Genomic DNA, 14,813 nt, shown 5'->3' on the forward strand with positions numbered 1-14,813 from the left:
CCAGGCTGCCGTGCGGAGCAATCTAGGTACAAGGGTTCCTGCATTAGTGTCCAGGAGAAAACTGATTTATCTGCACTGACTGTACTACCTTCCTCATTTAAACGAGGAGGTGTGATCACCCCTGGCTCTGCTGTCTATGAACCATGAGGTACCTTGTACGTATTCATTAACCGTGACACTGTCACCTGTAAAACAGCAAAAACTGATACACTCATCAGCATCCACGTCAATTAACTGTGCAGCCAGCTGTAACAGCCAGGCCAGCTTCTGCAAAGGTATTTATAGAGGCAAAGCGGCCATGAAGAGCCTGGTGGGATTTGCTGAAGAAACTGTGGAGGTTGGGTAGTTATTCGGTGGCAGTCAGGTACCCCCCTCGCTGAACTGCCTTGGTGAAAAACCCATTAAGGTTGAAACTGCAGCTTCGGTTGCCTGAACTCTTTCTGAACCCAGGCCACGGAGCAGCCTTGCTTTTTGTTCTGCCAAAATCAATGATAAAAAACTGGTGCCTCGGAAGAACTGTTGTTCTTCAGCTTGAGGATACAGCCAGCTGCTATACGGAAAGGAAACTATTTAATAAAGACCTGAGCTGTTTTACAGGCTTCACTGGAATTTAAGGTCAGGCTATCTAAATTTATCCGTTACTTACCATGAGCTGCGTTGCTTCGTTCAGTTCATCCTATTTAATCAACAAAAACCCCTTGGCCACATTGTGAACATGCACGGTGAGGTAAACCAGAGCTCTTCCACGGATGTGACTCCATGCTGTGGCAACGAGTCACGTCGTCTTCTGTGCACGCAGAGACCTCCGAGGACCCATGCTGTAATATGAACGGCAGACGCCCCTCCTCGGGGGAAGTTGCTCAGGCAAAGGGGCCCCACTATCTGTTCTGTAATTAGATGGTAATGAAAATTAATCAGGACAAATGTTAACTTGACAGTTTTATTTACTAGTCAGAGCTCTGCTCCACATACAGAAAAACAAATCTTCACGCACTACTTACAGCTTCAGCTAGTTCTCAATAATTGTACAAATTTTTTCTGATGACTCCTTACTAGGTTGTTTAGATACACTTGCAAATCAAAGAATTATGTCTCACCTCTTAAAACAAATACATTTTATTAAAAAAAAAAAAAAAGACTTGGAACTAGTTTTCACTCCCAACTTAACTCTGAACATTTCACAAAATCCCTCTTCAAAATAATTCACTAGTCCTACAATATAGACAATATTATCAGAGGCCCTGATGCTTCCAGACCTCAATTAAATCTATAATATAGGAGGGGAAGGAAAGAGAGAAATTAATGGAAGATATGGTCATGTGGCTGTTAGGAAAAAATCTACGCCATTTCCCAGCTGAGAGTGCCTGGGGAAATAATTTCTAGCTTTGGGAAATACAGAAATTACTTTTTAATAAAGTTAAAAATAAATAACTTCTTTGGGAGAGTTAATCAGAAATGGATTTAGAAATAATATTTGATAGACTTTGCTTTGTTGAAGAGAAATATATCAAAATCAGTGTTCCTGTTCAACAGAAAGATTCAGTGCAATCATGACAAAGACTTGACTAGTAGTGGCCATCAAGGGTTGGTCCTCTTCCGCCCAGATGGGATTGGAGGTAGGACAGGTTTGGAGTGGGATCCTGGCCAGGTGATGAGCTGAGGCACATGAGAAGAACCAGCCTTGGACTTGCTGTATTTTCTCTGAAGATTGTCACTAGGGATTTCAGTCTCTGCAGAAATTACAAATAAATGAAGAAGCACTAAGAGGGTGTTTGTTTCAATGAAAAGTCACAATTTCCCACAAAACATAACTCCAGCTGAAAACCCAGTGTTTTGGGGAGTGAGGAAGAGTAATATCTGTAGGTAGTCTAGTGACTGCTTTACCTCATATAGATGGAAGAGTAACTTTATGCCCAAGCAGTCACTATTTTTAATTTCTCCAAAGGTTCATTGAGAGAAAGCTGCTTCATTGAGTATGTTGCATTCACACTGTGATGATTCTGCCACATCGTAACATCGCTGCTCGTAAGAGTGTCATTACCAGAAGCATGAAGAGGCTGCCCCCGTCACCCAAATGAAGCTATCAGCATTACAGTAAGATGCACAACCTGAGCAAAATTGTTACTTTGGTTCAAACCTTTCAGTCTATCCACTCCATTTTCAGCTCCTCTTGGGTCTTGATGCTCAGCTTTGGCATCTTCAGTGAGGTGAGAATGGGGAACAGGGGTCCAAACGGGCAGGCCTTCAGCAGCAGGTGCACCAGCTGAGATTAGGAATCGTCCACTAGCAGGACCAGATTCTCTGGAGCTGAGAGGGGAAAACGATTCATGCTTTAAAATAGCAATAAAAAAAGTATATGCACCAAGTCTGACAGTACTACTGATATTGCAGTCACACAACTCAGTCAAAAGTCAGAAATAAATCCCAGCACTTATCAGTTACACAAAGCTTTTTCACACATTACAATTCTCCTGAAACTTCTCGTGCTAGCAAACACAACTACTGCCTCTCTTGTTTTTAATTTATTGATTTAATTAATCAATCACACAGACAGGTGCAATAAAGAAGTTCACGCCACACAGTGAATCAGCTTCAGATCTGAGATCAGAACTCAGAGCATCTTGTTTCCAAAGCTGTGGTTCAACGCTGCAGACAATGTTCCCTCTTGGTGAGTAAAAGAAAATAGGAATTGCCTTGAAAAGAAGTGTTTCTGTAGTACTCCAGTGACAACACAGACCATGAGTAGCCATTTACCAGTGAGTAGTAGCCAAGGCACCCCTGACCTGTTAGGTCTCTTGGAGAAAATCTAGTCAAAGCCTAAGTGGTCATAACCACCATGTTGTAGCTTGTTCTGATAAAGGCTTCCCATTGCCATCTATATACTATATACTTAAAGAAAAGTAAGGAAAAGGCCTTGATTGATATGAAGAGATCAATAACTACCTGTTTAATGCAAAACTGTAATATATTTATGCAATGCTTAAGACATTTCATAATGTCTCTCTTTGTACAGAAAGGACTGTTCTGGTCTAGGTGAGAGAAACTGATTCATAGATTTATGAATCTGGGAGGAAGTTCAAAGATTATCCACCCTGACCTTATCCATGGTGCAGGTCAAAGGAATTTCATCCTGTAATTCTTGCAAGGAGCTTTTAGTTTGTGAGAATACTGTGATTACAGTGTTCTGGGGCAAAGAAAGTAAGTATTTCAGTGGTATTTTAATAAATCCGTACAATAATAAGAAAGGATCATGACTAATGAGATAAAACAGTGTGGTACTCCCGTAAGAAACAGGCAATTATCTTGTCACTAGATGTACTGTGGAAGTCTGTGAGAATTTTGCCATTGCCTTCAAGGAAAAGGAATATTGTATCTTGTAATGTACAGAGAGCTTGAGTCCTCCTCTGAGGCCCACTGCGTCCAAGGATACTCATCAAACACAGAATGCTCTAGACAAGTGCTTAACCCTGGTTGTAATCTCATTTTAGCTGCTTATAAGAGACACCAGGTGCAACTGTGGTAGGGATAAGAAATTACTAGGAGTAGTAAATCCAGGCTCAGTATAAACAGCAGCTTGGACTCTTCAACAACATCTATTCCAATTTCTAAAAGGCTGACAGCTTCTGCTTTTGCTTCAGAGAACAGAGCCACACATTTGCCTACAAATAAAGGCTAAAAATAGATATATAGTTAGAATTAACCCCCTGTGGATCTCTAGCCGCAACTACATGAATGTGTGTGTTAAAATCCAGCATCCTAAGGTGTTCAACAAAAATCTTCATTGCCTTTCTCCCCAGCTGTCCCTTTCTTAAAGGGCAGAAGACAAGGCGAACTGTGGGAAATAATTTACCTACCACTTGTCAGGGTGTAAAGGGAAGGTAGGTACCCAGGCTTTTCTAGTACAAGTGTGATAGGAAACATTTAATTTAATGAAGGTTTCTTGTAAAACAACTCAATGAGAATAACATCAAAAATAAGTGGGAAAACTAGAGTTTATGAGGTCTCCACCATCTAGATGTCCAAGGTATCCGGGAGGGGTGAGGCCGAGGAGGTGAGAACCTACCTCTGCTTTGTGCTTTTGCCAGGTGACCTGTAAATGAGTTTGGGTAACCTGTCTTTAGTCCTTCCCTCGGCACAGAAAAGAGAACTTATAGGTGAAGCAGGCATGTGTCCTGACTTGAAAGTTTTTCCTCTAGTAAAATTTCCCAGTCAGCTAAATGGAAAAGAAATGAAAAACAGGAAGCTTAAAAAAATCCAGTATAACCCCATGGAATTATGAGAGAAATGGATTCTGTGTGCACTAAATACAAAATATGTGAGTAATGAGTTGAGGAGTAAAGCAGTGGACTGCTATAGATTCTGTTTTGATTATGGTTGCACTGGACTGTCAAACCGTAATGTCTGTCATTGCACATAATGTCATAATATTTCAGGTGATGGATGTTTTTCATTTGATTGTGTTTGGCAGGAATGGGGACGTGCAATTAAATATTTGAGACAGTTCCTTGTTGGAACTGGTCAATGGTAGGTGAGATTCTGACTCCACCCTCAAACTTGCAAATAATGAAAGTATAGTGACAGATTAAGAAGTGAAGTTTCTACTCTCCAACTCATTATATTTTGCCTCTCCTCTCTTCTCCTCTCCTTGTTATGCTGTAAGCAGATCATTTCGATATCCTTACAAACACCTCTACTGGTGAAAGTGAGTAATGAAATACAGCAGACAGGGACCCAAAGAATTTATCATTGCCTGTGGTGAGTAGCAGTCCTTTAAAGCAGTTGTAAGATATATTGCCCTAAAGGACCGCTACTCACCAAAGGCAATGATAAATTGCTTAAGCCTATGAGTGAAAACAAATGGAACCTTAGGCCAAAAAAATCCACACTTTCATGTGCGGGAGAGTTCAGCCTCCAGCAGAGGACTTCAAAAATCTCTGGAAACTGGCACGGTATTTTCTTTTGTGAAGTCAGGAAAGACTAGGTCATCATAGGTTATTTCTAAGGAGGAGACCATAGCTATGGTCTTAGCAATGGAAAGAAGCCATGGATGTAATTAGAAACTGTCCTGCTGAAAACTGCAGCTCAGTGGGCAGATGTCCAAACAAAACTTTTAATTTTCACTCCTGAGTAAATGCAAGCAGGATCATCTATTTCACTTGTAGAGCAGAAGTAACAGAACTGCAGGATTTGACTCCAACAAGTGTTAGTGATGTAAAGAATAATGGTTGGACTGGATGATCTTCAAGGTCTTTTCCAACCTAGACAATTCTGTGATTCTGTAATAATGATGCTGGTTCCACCACAGCTCAAGCTTAAATAAAAACTGCCAGATTTGAGAAATAATGCAAAAAATCTGGGACCTGAACACAGTATTGCCCAGTGAGATATCAGACTAATCTGCTGTCCCTGATCTTAGAAAACAAGATTTCCTTCATTAGCTGTGCCTGGAGGTTAATCCATTCATGCTCTTACCCCTTGATGGTTTTTTTTACTTTACTCTTTCTTCCATTCCAAAGGTTGAAAGCATAAAATTGGAGAGAAAGAAAAAGAAAATATTAAACCACCTCAATATTCAAACAAAATCACTACAGGTTTTACTGCAATACTTCAGAAACATGGGATTTTTTTCACCAATACTTCAAATGCATCTATACAACAGCATTTCCATCAATCACGCTTAGAAGCAAATTTCTTCCAAACTTTCCATATTTCCCTTGCAAAAGGATTTGACATGACTCTATACAATTTTGCTGTAGGCTATGGCGCATGCACAGAAAATGAATCAGATTAGCAGTTTGCTTTTTCTCTCCTCACAGTTGTTTTGCCACTGTGTTATTAACAGTGCTAAATGAAAACACTGCTAAAGTCAAAACACCAAAATGTGGTGGAGTGGAAAGACATATTTATTCCCATATGCGAAGGGTAAGACCTTTACAACTCATCATAGCTTCACAGTCATTTGAGTTATAGGTCTTGCCTCTCGCTGGTAAGGACAGATGATGCATAATCCCTCAGCAACCTATTATGCACTCAGTTTCTATCATACACTCACTCTGTTCCCCTTCAGCACACTCCACCGTGGCACAAATACTCAGGACAAATGAATCTGCAGAGGCCTATGGTTTCAACCTTTTTACAGCATGCTAATTAACTACTTGTAATTACAGTGGCAGGTAGTACATCACATAGAGGGAACTGGCAGTCTCTCTAGGATATAAAAGGAACACTGAGATTTTTTTCAATAGCAAGTTTAGCTAAGAATTCTGCTTCACAGATGAGGAATAAAGTGAAGGGGTTGAAATCTTATAAAGATGCTCAGCATTTCTCATCGGTCTGGCTTAATGTGAAAAGCTGCCTCATGTATGTTTAAGAGGTTATTTAACAGTGATTTTTTTTAAGAGATGTGAAAACACGTAGGTGAAAAATACATGGTATGGTTTAAATATAGCAGGAAAGGTACCTTGGTTTGTATGGAATGAGAACAAGGTATCAGACATGGGATTGAACCCACAATCAAATTCAAGTTTACCAAGAGCCAGACAGCACGGACATCAGCTCACTTTAAGTTACAGCTCTCAGATGAGCTTTGTGGTAGGTTCCAAAGAGTGAGCAGAGCATGGCTACAAGCACACACCTATTTCCTAGAGTGGATGGGGGAGCTGGTGTGTTCCACTTCACTAGGCCATGCTGCGTGGCATCCGGCTGCTTCTGTGTATCCCATCTGGGCATGAGATTACAACAGATGGCCAGAAGAGAGGAAAAAAAAAAGTTTATCCAGGATACTGCAGAGAAAGACCGCAATGTCACTCGCCACAACAGCAGACAGGCTTGTTGGCAGCCAGAGCTCAGATGTACTTATGAAACAAGACCATCAGAGTAAGTAACAGCCATCCTGTAAAAGGCATTGTGGATCCACAGAGCAAGTCAGAAAAATACAGCCTGCTTCATAGCTGAAGGCCTAAAAGACATCAAAGGTGTAGCCTCTTCAAATTTTATTCTATCCTCACCTCTCTACAAGCTTTAAATGAGATAGGAGTTGTCTCCTTGCCATACCTCACAGGCTGTTTAACTGTGGTGCAAATAAATGAAAGTGTTCATCACTCAGGAGCAGAGATGCTGGACAAGGTGTGAAGCATTGCAGCAATGGCTGAGGTAGTAAGAGAAGGTAAAGGTACTACAGAGCTCAGTATCCTGATGGGGTCTGCTTTTATCACGGATAAGAGTTTGAAGATCATGATATCACCCAGAGCCTCCCAAATGGTATTCAACAGTAACTATAGTAACCCTCTAAAGAGAGAATGAGAAACAATTCTGATAGCAATATCTGGTAATTTTGTTTAAAAACATATTTATTACTCAAGCTCTATATTTCTATACCTGGACCCAGTTTCTTTCAGCACCTTTTTCCCTTCAAACATCCTCTTGACAGAAAGCTCTTGAAATTCCCTTTCTCTGTATATGAATTATGGTGCCTAAATGAAACCATTCCCGTGAATGACAAGACTTTGTTTTATGCTGCAGCGACACATGTTTAATAAGGCTGTTGATGTCACAGATGAGACAACTGCATTAGCTTGGGAAATGGTTTTAGATCTTGCACATGGCAGCACTGACCTTCATTCCACCCAGCGATGATCTGCTGTCTCAGAAACTGAACTCACCGGCTCTCTGGGTTAGTCAGGGCAAAGCTCTGGTCCTGGGTGATATTTCTTCCATCTGGGAGCAGAGAAGAATGTATTGTTGGTTCCAGGAATTGTTGACGGGAGCTGCTCGGTTCAGGAGTGACTGCCAGGCCCCTAAAATGATACAAAAAGAAAAGAAAGTGCTTGTTACACACATTTGTGTACTGTGATAGCAATAATGAGTGCGTAGTGAGTTCACAAGACCTGTTCAGATGGAGGGAAGCGTTATCCCCAATGGGAGAGAAGCAGCAGTGAGTAGTTGGGGGTAGTAATCCAGGCTCTGTTTATAGCCAATAGAGATGAACAGTCACAGCTACAGCATGAATAAACTCAAGCTTAAGTAGATGTCTAAAGCAGGCTGGATGAATCACTCTCCAGTAAAACAGAGCAATGTAGGGCAACTTGTTCAGATAAAGACATTTTTATTAAAGACACCCAAAATTGGGTGATATTAATCCCACCCCTTGTGACTAACTCACAAGGTGTGAAGTTTCATCTTCACTGCCGTGCATAACAGCTAAAAAAAAGCATTCCTGGTAACTGCAATATTGGCACCACTGCATTTATAGACTCAAACCAGAGAGCTAAAACCAAAGAGATGCAGCATTGAAGACTGCCAAACATGAGAGGTCCTTAAAGAAATGCTGAACTTAAAATTACAACACTTGGAAGATTCCATACATCCGCTCCCTGTACCAGAGCGATCCCACTAACACACCTCAACTGAACTCTGAAGGAATCTGTTTAAGGGCAATGAGCCTCCGTAACTTTTGCGTGTGCCATTTTCTAGTTTCCCTAGGAAGCTTCTCAAGAACATTTTTAACTGCAGAATTTGCAGTTAAACATTTGCAACTGCTGAATGCTTGCTCCATGGGAGAAGCTAGCCTTTTAAGGAGGGTTAATATCTTTTCTGAAGATGTTTGGAAAAAAACCCAAACTGTTGAGTTCTTCACCAAGCTCTCCATCATGCCCATAGGCCATTAAGGCAACAAGTACACCACTGCCATTTTCGCACAGGAAACAGAGAGGCTGGAATCTCAAACTGTCTTTTCATGCCTCCTCATCTTGCCAAAGCAGGACTCTGCCCTGCTGTGGGTCTTCTGGTGCTTCAGTGATGAGGCTTTCCTCACTCCTCCTCAGAAATCAGTCCCTAGCCCAAGACACTGCATTGCAAGCAAGGTTTTTCTATTCTTCATCTTTAAATTTCCCTTTGTTTAGTCTCTTCTTATTAATACCTATAAATAAAGCTTCCCTAGTGTAAGGCCTCAAGCTGTTTCTCTGTCAAGCAACTGCTGGCTGGTAATGGTGTTTGTTCGTTATCAGCTCAGATCAAAATCTGAACCAATTACACAGGAGAAAGGGCCTGATTCCATTAATGGCCCCCAGAGCTGAGTGCTTTTAGAAATAATTTCTTGTAAAATCCACATCATGGAAATAAAAAAAAAAAAAAGCATAAAAGAAAATTTCTCACCAAAGAACTCTGCTCAATATATAGCACAGAAATACACAGTCTGGCAATGGAGGTTATAAGAGTCAAAGCAGAAATGTGAAGACAGGATTCAAGGGCACCCCTCTAAGTTCTGGGTCACCACAGGAAAATGAACTCTACTTCCTGGAGCAAAGGTTTGGATTCAGAACCTTCGACCTAGTCTCAGAAGCTACATCTCAGTTGATAAGTAAACCAAGTTGCCTGACAGCTAAGAAGAACTATGCATAGTTAAAGGTGTTATAGGGATGTCTTTTCACCTTCTGTCTCACTAGATGTCTCCTTTACATCGTCTCTCAAGTTTTGGTTTTGTACTGTCATTATAGGTGTTTAGGCTCGGAGTGTAATTCAAATTGCACCAGGATGCCTCAGCTCAAAATCAAAGAGAAGCAAAACAGGCTGAAGAAGTTAAATAGCACCCTGTGAAAAGGCATATCCATGTAGTTCAGAACAATGTCCTAGTTTTGTCATTGAGAGGGGCACAGAATTAAAACTGAAAAGCAAAATTACATTGAAGTCAGAGGTTGACTAGACAAGAGGGTCTGCAAGACATGAACGCAACCACATGCATGCAAATCCTATGCTCACAGCAAGCAAATCCAACCTGAAGAGAGTGTCTCAACCAGAGGGAGACCACGGACCTTCTCTCTTCCCAGTTCTGGCAAGGAGCTCCAGTGAAACTCTAAAGTGTACGAATTTCTTTCAACTCAGAAAAGCAAAACTGCATGTTATAAATTCTCCTCTCAGTGATGCCTGCTCTTGCTTACTCCAGTTCTTTCAGCAACATTTAGACGAAACCAAGAAGTTAATCATTAGCTAAAGGCCTGATCTGTATGAGACTTCAACCCAACCCCTTATTTATTACCCTCAAACACACAGACAACTAGTGAAATTATGCAGAGCAAACGACCAAACGTTGCTTGTACATTATATTAGGCAATGAGACATCAAAATGACTTTAATTATACCTGCACACAGCCATAGGCAAAAAATAAAGAGGCCAGGTTTTCAGTAATTTGGATTTAAGAATCTAAATTTATGTAGATAACCCTGCGGGGCTGCAATAAATAAAATAGGTTAGATTCTTGTGTGACACCACTTTTAAAATTTTCGAACGCATACTCGGGAAAATTGAGCAATAGATTTCAGTTTGGATTAAAGTGTGTAATGATGAGATTAAGCATTAAAGAATCTTTTAATATTTACAGATACACAAGAAATTCAAAACAGCTAGTAGTACCTTAGGAACTTTTTTGCATTTTTGGCATCAGTTTCATATATTTGATAGAATTTAGATCCACTCCGACCTGAAGTAGGGTTCTCTGCAGCTGTGCTGCTCAAAAGCAAGCTGAGCTGCCTCTGCCCTCTGCCATTTCTGGTCTACAGCCACCTATTTACACTCTCAGTCCTCTCTCAGCATGATGCCAGCTCAAGTGGTTCTTCAGAGAGTGGGGGAAATTTATGTGGCTGAAAAAAACAATCTTTTTGTTTGGCAAAACCTGATCTGTACCTTTATCCAACTCATCACTAAGCTGTATGACATTGGAGCCAGTGGCAGCACAGAGTGGGCAGTGGAAGAAAAGGAAGGGGTGGGTGTGTATGAGCCAGCACTGCCACTAAAGAAACACTAAAGTTACTGAATTCTTCCTTGTTGCATGACAAAAAATGGCTCGACACAAAAAAGTCTACTTTGCATTGATGCCCCTTTTCAACCCCAGAAATCAGGATAGAAATCCTCAAATAAAACACTGCTTTAATGGAGCTACTCATATAGTTTATACCATTAAAATCTAGTCTGACAGCTAAAAAAAAAATAATCTTCAATTCAAGCCAGACATTGTAGAAACTTCTAGCTAATCATATTGGTATTTCTATGTGCTAAAAATATACATAATCAGTTACTGCATACTTCACAAATTTGTTCTTTTTAAATTATAATCACCTGCTTTTTAAAGTACTTGTCTTATTTTGCTTCAGGTTACCTGCAATGCCCTCAGAACAAAATTTCATTCTATAACAACTCCATCGAGCATGGCAAGCATGGACTTTCCTCTTGAATATCCCAATACAATTTGAAATTAATCTGCTTTAATGAACTTCCTTCCCTCTATCTGCCCCACTTTGGTCCACGATGTCATCTCCCCAGGGGCACAACAAAATGCATGCTTGCTTCTCCCAGTCACAAGTCCGTACCTTGTTCAGTCAATTCTAACTCCAGTGGATGTTCAGGGTAAAAATGAGGTTTTACACTGGAGTAACTGTAGCAAGGGCACATATTCTTTTCTCTTTGCTCCTCTAGAGGAGCAGTATTCCTCAGCGAGGAGTGCTATAGCAGCAAGCTTACTACATCAAGATTCATCAGCTGAAACCCTGTATAAGGCCTGATGTGTTACCAGTGAAAAAAAATAAAATTTTTTCATAAACAGCAGACTAAGTGGACAAAGTACATTTACGCACTGCTGCTGACAATGAAAATAAAGAAAAGGCGTATCGTGTTCTAAATAAAAATTCATCAGAACAAAGCTGATAAGATTAAATAATAGGCAGCAAGAGGTTTTTTTAAAACCAGATTCTAAACAGGCATGACCTATCCTATTTATGTAGCCATGTAAAAAGAGAATTAAACCCCTCCAAATGAAATACAGCATGAAAGAAAATAAAACATGGGTATTCCATAGGAGAGAGAAATCTGGGAAGCACTAAAGCTGAGCTGGATCTAGTCATAACAACGAGATGAGATGTCTAACCTGGATTTCTAATGCAAGATGGCTGCATGACAAGATTAGTGCAATTTTTGAGCAACTTATGTGGAGACAATGAGTATTGTGCCTCAGATGCAGGCGATAGTGTCTTCTTTGTCAGCACTTGTTGTAGGGACACCTGAAATACTCTGGATTGGTCAATTTTGAGAGTTACAAATTAGAATTTATAGTAATTTACTAAATTATTTTACTAAATAGTAATTTACCGTAATTTACTAAATAATTTAATAAAGATCTACTGAATTTACTAAGCACAGATTTACAGAGAAAGATGAAAAGACATTACAAAATGTAAATAAGAACCATGGAAAGGCATAAAACAAGATAATAGTCTAACTACCTCAAAATTATTTGGACGCTGCTGCTAATATTGCTACGAATAATGAAATAATGAATTACCATGTGTCAGCTGAGCCGCACAATCTGTGTACAAATTCCTTGCTTGGCTCTTGATAAAAGCTACGAAGATCCACATCACCTTACATTTCCTATGGGCTAGGAGCGTGCACAAAGATGGTTACCACAGCTGAGATGACATGCAACAACCTTTTAAGCTCCTCATGACCCAGGTCCATGTTTATATACTGAAAGAAAGATCCATCAAACCCTAGGTGTGCTTTTCCAAGGTGAAAGCCCCTCTCTTATGGGTATTTAAGACTTGATTCAATTCTGTGTAAACAAAGATGCTCAACAGAACCACCATAAATTTGCTGCTGGACTGGACTACATGACCTACCGGGTTCTCTGCTACCTAATTGCTACATTCCAGGATTCAGATTCTCTCTCAGAATTTCACCCATTTTATGGCATTCATATTTATGGCACCTCTTGACTTAACCTCTTGAGTGGAATGGAGTGTTGTCTACTCTTGTCTCCAACTCTGCTGAGCGCGTTCTATCCCTTGAAGCCTGGTAACTGCAAATGCTGACTGGGGGTGACAGGATTTTCTCTCACGTGGCTGACAGCTCTGCCAAAGCAGTCTGGTACTTAACTCTAAAATCAGCTTCCAGCAAAGGAGTATCGTGGAATAAAGGGAGCAAGAGCAACAAACTATGGCAGGCTCAGATGAACAGTTTACACTGCAACACTAAATCAAACCCAAAACATTTAGCAAAAGAAAACACTGATTTCCATTTTTCTTCTCATTTCAGCATGATTTAAAATGAATCTATCAGCTACTTAAAAAAAACCCCTTTTTCTCTAAATAAAGATTTGGAAGATGCATCATAATTATGCATCTCTGCCAGTAAGCTTCTGCCATTGGTTTCTAGAGACAGTTTAATGCACTAGGGTTGGTGTTTTTTTTTTTCTTCTTTTTTTTTCTTAAGCAGTCAATCTCCAGATCTTGTCATTGGAATGATTTTCATCAACACATCTGGTATGTACAATTGGTGACTGCATTTGTACAGGCCTGAGATGAGCTGAAAGGTGTGAACTTTTCTATTCCTTCTGATGATTGCTGATTTAGAGGCCTGTGTGATCCTTTGTCAACACTGTGAGCCTTTTCATGGCAGGTAGGAAAAGCAAGAAAAGAAGAATTCAGATTAGGAATACTTATACCAGGGGAAGGCAGGAGTGCCACAAAAGATCAATCAAAGAAGGTACATTGAGATTCATAGACTTTTAACACCATTTTTGCAGGGCTGTGACCATGAGGAAGAAGGGAGAGAGTCAGACGAGATAGGATCCATTTTCTAAAAAAATAATTTAAAAAATAAAATTAGGAAGTTGAATCAGCTTTCAGAAATTCTACTTTAAACAGAGATACCACAGAAGAGGTACTGCAGCAAACAACCTTGCACTGAGCACGGCTGTGACTTTCCAACACTAATTACTAGTTAAAAACACGTCGGAGACTGTGAGCTGCCAGAAAAATGATCCTTTTCTGCTCTCTCAGAGAAGACACATATAATAATTTCATAGTTTTAGACAAGTTACTTGTGGATGGCTCTGCCTCATACATTTTCGGTATACATTTCAGGACTGCTGCACTCCCAAGTCAAAAGACAGGCGGTGTGTGATATATTTGTAGGGCTAGATTTAAAAGTAACAGAAAGGAGAGTTGTCTATGAGATTTGCAATCACTGACAGTTTCTAATCATTCATCTTAAAGGCACTGGAGAAGAAATGTTAAACAGGCATTTTTCACTTTATTGCAAAGGACTTGGCTGAAACCACTCTGTATTACCTTTGAAAAAGCTGGACATATGCACTAGGTGCCTTCCCCGACAGAGCCTGGCGCACTGCAGAACGACGCCTTTGGAGAGAAGCTTCTTCCTGATAAAGAAATATGACCAACTTTATGCAGCAACTTAAAAGTATATATGGTAACTTAATTGGCTGTGATATTCCTCTCTTTTGCTAAACCTCTAGAGGGTATGCATTTCTGTATTCTGGGAAAATAGCAGAGCTGTATGATAACTTATAACAAGGTGCTAAATTTGATTCACCGATCTGCACAAACCAAATTTTAGTCTGAAATCTTACTGGCTTTGAAAAATGAAGACCTTCATCTCCAGTGAAGCTCCATTTCTTCATAGTAGTCAAATATGCCAGGATGTAGCAGGAAGGAATATCTGCAAGGAACCACTTTTGATGGATCCCGACCTCCCAAATATGTTAGAGCAGGGATAATTCTAGCTGTGCTGTTGTCTTAAGTTTCTTTTCACCAGCAAGGGGCTGAATATAGAGAATTTGCCTCTGCTACATCTTAAATCCACTGTCTCCTTGCTCCAGCAATGCAGAAAACCTGCCTTACCAACTCTATATCAACTAATATTCCCCTCTTAAAGAAAGAATTACCTTTTGCAAATTTCAGTTAGTTAAAATGACTTTGTAGAATGAACACATTATGATCTCAGTGGACTGGAAAATGTGGTCCTG

General features: G+C 40.1%; 1 protein-coding gene across 1 annotated transcript in view; it reads right to left on the reverse strand.

The window, feature by feature from the left end:
• Positions 1-927: 927 nt before the first annotated feature.
• The window catches only part of LRGUK (leucine rich repeats and guanylate kinase domain containing), a 53,048-nt gene continuing 39,162 nt past the window's right edge, over positions 928-14,813 (reverse strand). Inside the window, exons 17-21 of the mRNA XM_074869314.1 lie at positions 14,119-14,207; positions 7,662-7,796; positions 5,473-5,502; positions 2,138-2,307; positions 928-1,730 (exon numbers count right to left, since the gene is read on the reverse strand). Coding sequence (XP_074725415.1) covers positions 1,579-1,730; positions 2,138-2,307; positions 5,473-5,502; positions 7,662-7,796; positions 14,119-14,207 — 576 coding nt within the window. The 3' untranslated portion in view covers positions 928-1,578. The remainder of the gene's footprint in view (positions 1,731-2,137; positions 2,308-5,472; positions 5,503-7,661; positions 7,797-14,118; positions 14,208-14,813) is intronic.

Source organism: Strix uralensis, chromosome 5 (genome assembly GCF_047716275.1).
Source record: "Strix uralensis isolate ZFMK-TIS-50842 chromosome 5, bStrUra1, whole genome shotgun sequence".
NCBI classification, from domain to species: domain Eukaryota; kingdom Metazoa; phylum Chordata; class Aves; order Strigiformes; family Strigidae; genus Strix; species Strix uralensis.